The sequence below is a fragment of the Plasmodium inui genome, assembly GCF_000524495.1.
Source record: "Plasmodium inui San Antonio 1 unplaced genomic scaffold supercont1.23, whole genome shotgun sequence".
NCBI lineage: Eukaryota > Apicomplexa > Aconoidasida > Haemosporida > Plasmodiidae > Plasmodium > Plasmodium inui.
The window spans coordinates 61,351-62,972 of record NW_008481857.1 but is presented as its reverse complement, the minus strand read 5'-3'; the positions used below and the strand labels follow the sequence as shown (position 1 = coordinate 62,972).

The window sequence follows — 1,622 nt, the reverse complement described above, 5'->3', positions numbered from 1 at the left end:
ATGCTTTCCTTATTATTACCTTCAATAAGAAACACGGACGAGAAACAAAGCGTATATATGAATTATGGGTATAAATTTGAAACTGTCTTAGACACATTGACGTCGAATAGTGAAATACACTTAATAAGATCATTAGAAACTGGAGAAGCCTTTATTTCAAAGGTATATGACATTTATGGAGCTAGTGAAAATGACTTAAATAGATACATGAATGAATTGCATATAATGCAAAAGTTGGAAAATTGTGAAAATGTAGTCCAGTTTGTGGATTTTATTGAACAGAATGATTCGCTCTCACTTATAACTGAATTTTGTAGTCAAGGTGACTTATATACTCATATTTTAAGAAGAAAGATGAACAATGAAATGTATACTGAGACTGAAATTTTTAACATTTTTAATCAAATATTGAATGGATTAAATTCAATTCATAAAAAGGGAATAACCCACGGTGATTTGAAAAGCACGAATATTTTTATTAAGGATGATAAGATTAAGATAGGAGATTTTGGAATATCACAAAAAGGGTCAAATAATAACCTAGGGACCTTAAACTTTTTAAGTTATGAATCTATTTTATTTAAGAAAACAAATAAATTGAGTGATTTATTTCAAGTAGGTTGTATTTTATACGAATTAGCCACTTTGTCATCTCCCTTTTCTGCCAAAACCCTCAGCGATATGATTTCCTTCTTTGAAGATAAAAATTATAAAAACTATATTGTTGAGGACATTTCAAATATTTACTCAGATAAGCTAGTCAACATCATTTCAAAGCTCTTATCCTTGAACACTTTAGAGCGATTGGAAGTGATCACCAACTACAATCTCAGTAGAACGGAAAGTGTAAATTTAGACCTTTCAAATAATTCTCAATATGTTATTGCGTAAGGGAAAAAATCGCGTAATGGTGTACCCGCATGTTGAAAGTGTAGGAAATATGTGCTAATTGGGGAAGAAAAATGCGATAGCATGCGAGCCATTAACCAAACAAGCGTTTGAAGAATCGTGCAAACAGTTTAATGCAAAGTATTGCAATTGTGGCAATTTCCGCACCAATCAGAAACGAATAAATGCATTCCCCCAAGGAAGTACACAGTACGCGTACTTATGACCCTAAGGAGAATTTACGAATATCCCACATTTTGATATCACTTTTTAATTCCATGGAAAGGAAGCACAAAATGTAACTCAACTTTTGAACGCATGAAATTTGTTAACTAACAAATCACAAACCTAATCAGATAGTTAAACATTGGATGGACGTAGGATTGAACGTCTTGTAATTCTAATTCTTCATGATTAACGGATGTGACACGGCGAAAAAAAGAGGACTAACCGGGACTGGACAAAATGCACTAACCCAACAGATAAAACGGAACAAAGAAGGAAGTTATATTGGAAAAAAAATGTACAGTTAGGAGACATAATTAAAAATCCAAAAGGACATGAAGTGAAAATGGTGAACGCACAAGCATACACAACATTAGAGATAAAAAAAGAAATGATAGCAAAAAGAGATGATTAAAAGGAACTGAAATCAATTAAGCAAACAAGCTTCGCTTAAATTTAAAAATGTGAAAATACGCAGAAGAATGAAAACTGAAATGTAACAAAAGAAT

At 31.9% G+C, this 1,622-nt stretch overlaps 1 protein-coding gene across 1 annotated transcript; it reads left to right on the top strand.

Annotated features, from left to right (window-relative positions):
• Nucleotides 1-1,073, top strand: C922_04427 (serine/threonine protein kinase; the record flags this gene model as incomplete). The annotated part of the gene is made up of 2 exons (XM_008820010.1): nt 1-887; nt 1,064-1,073. The coding sequence occupies 2 exons, from the start codon at nt 1-3 to the stop codon at nt 1,071-1,073; spliced, it is 897 nt and encodes a 298-aa protein (XP_008818232.1).
• Between the last annotated feature and the right edge of the window lie 549 nt (nt 1,074-1,622).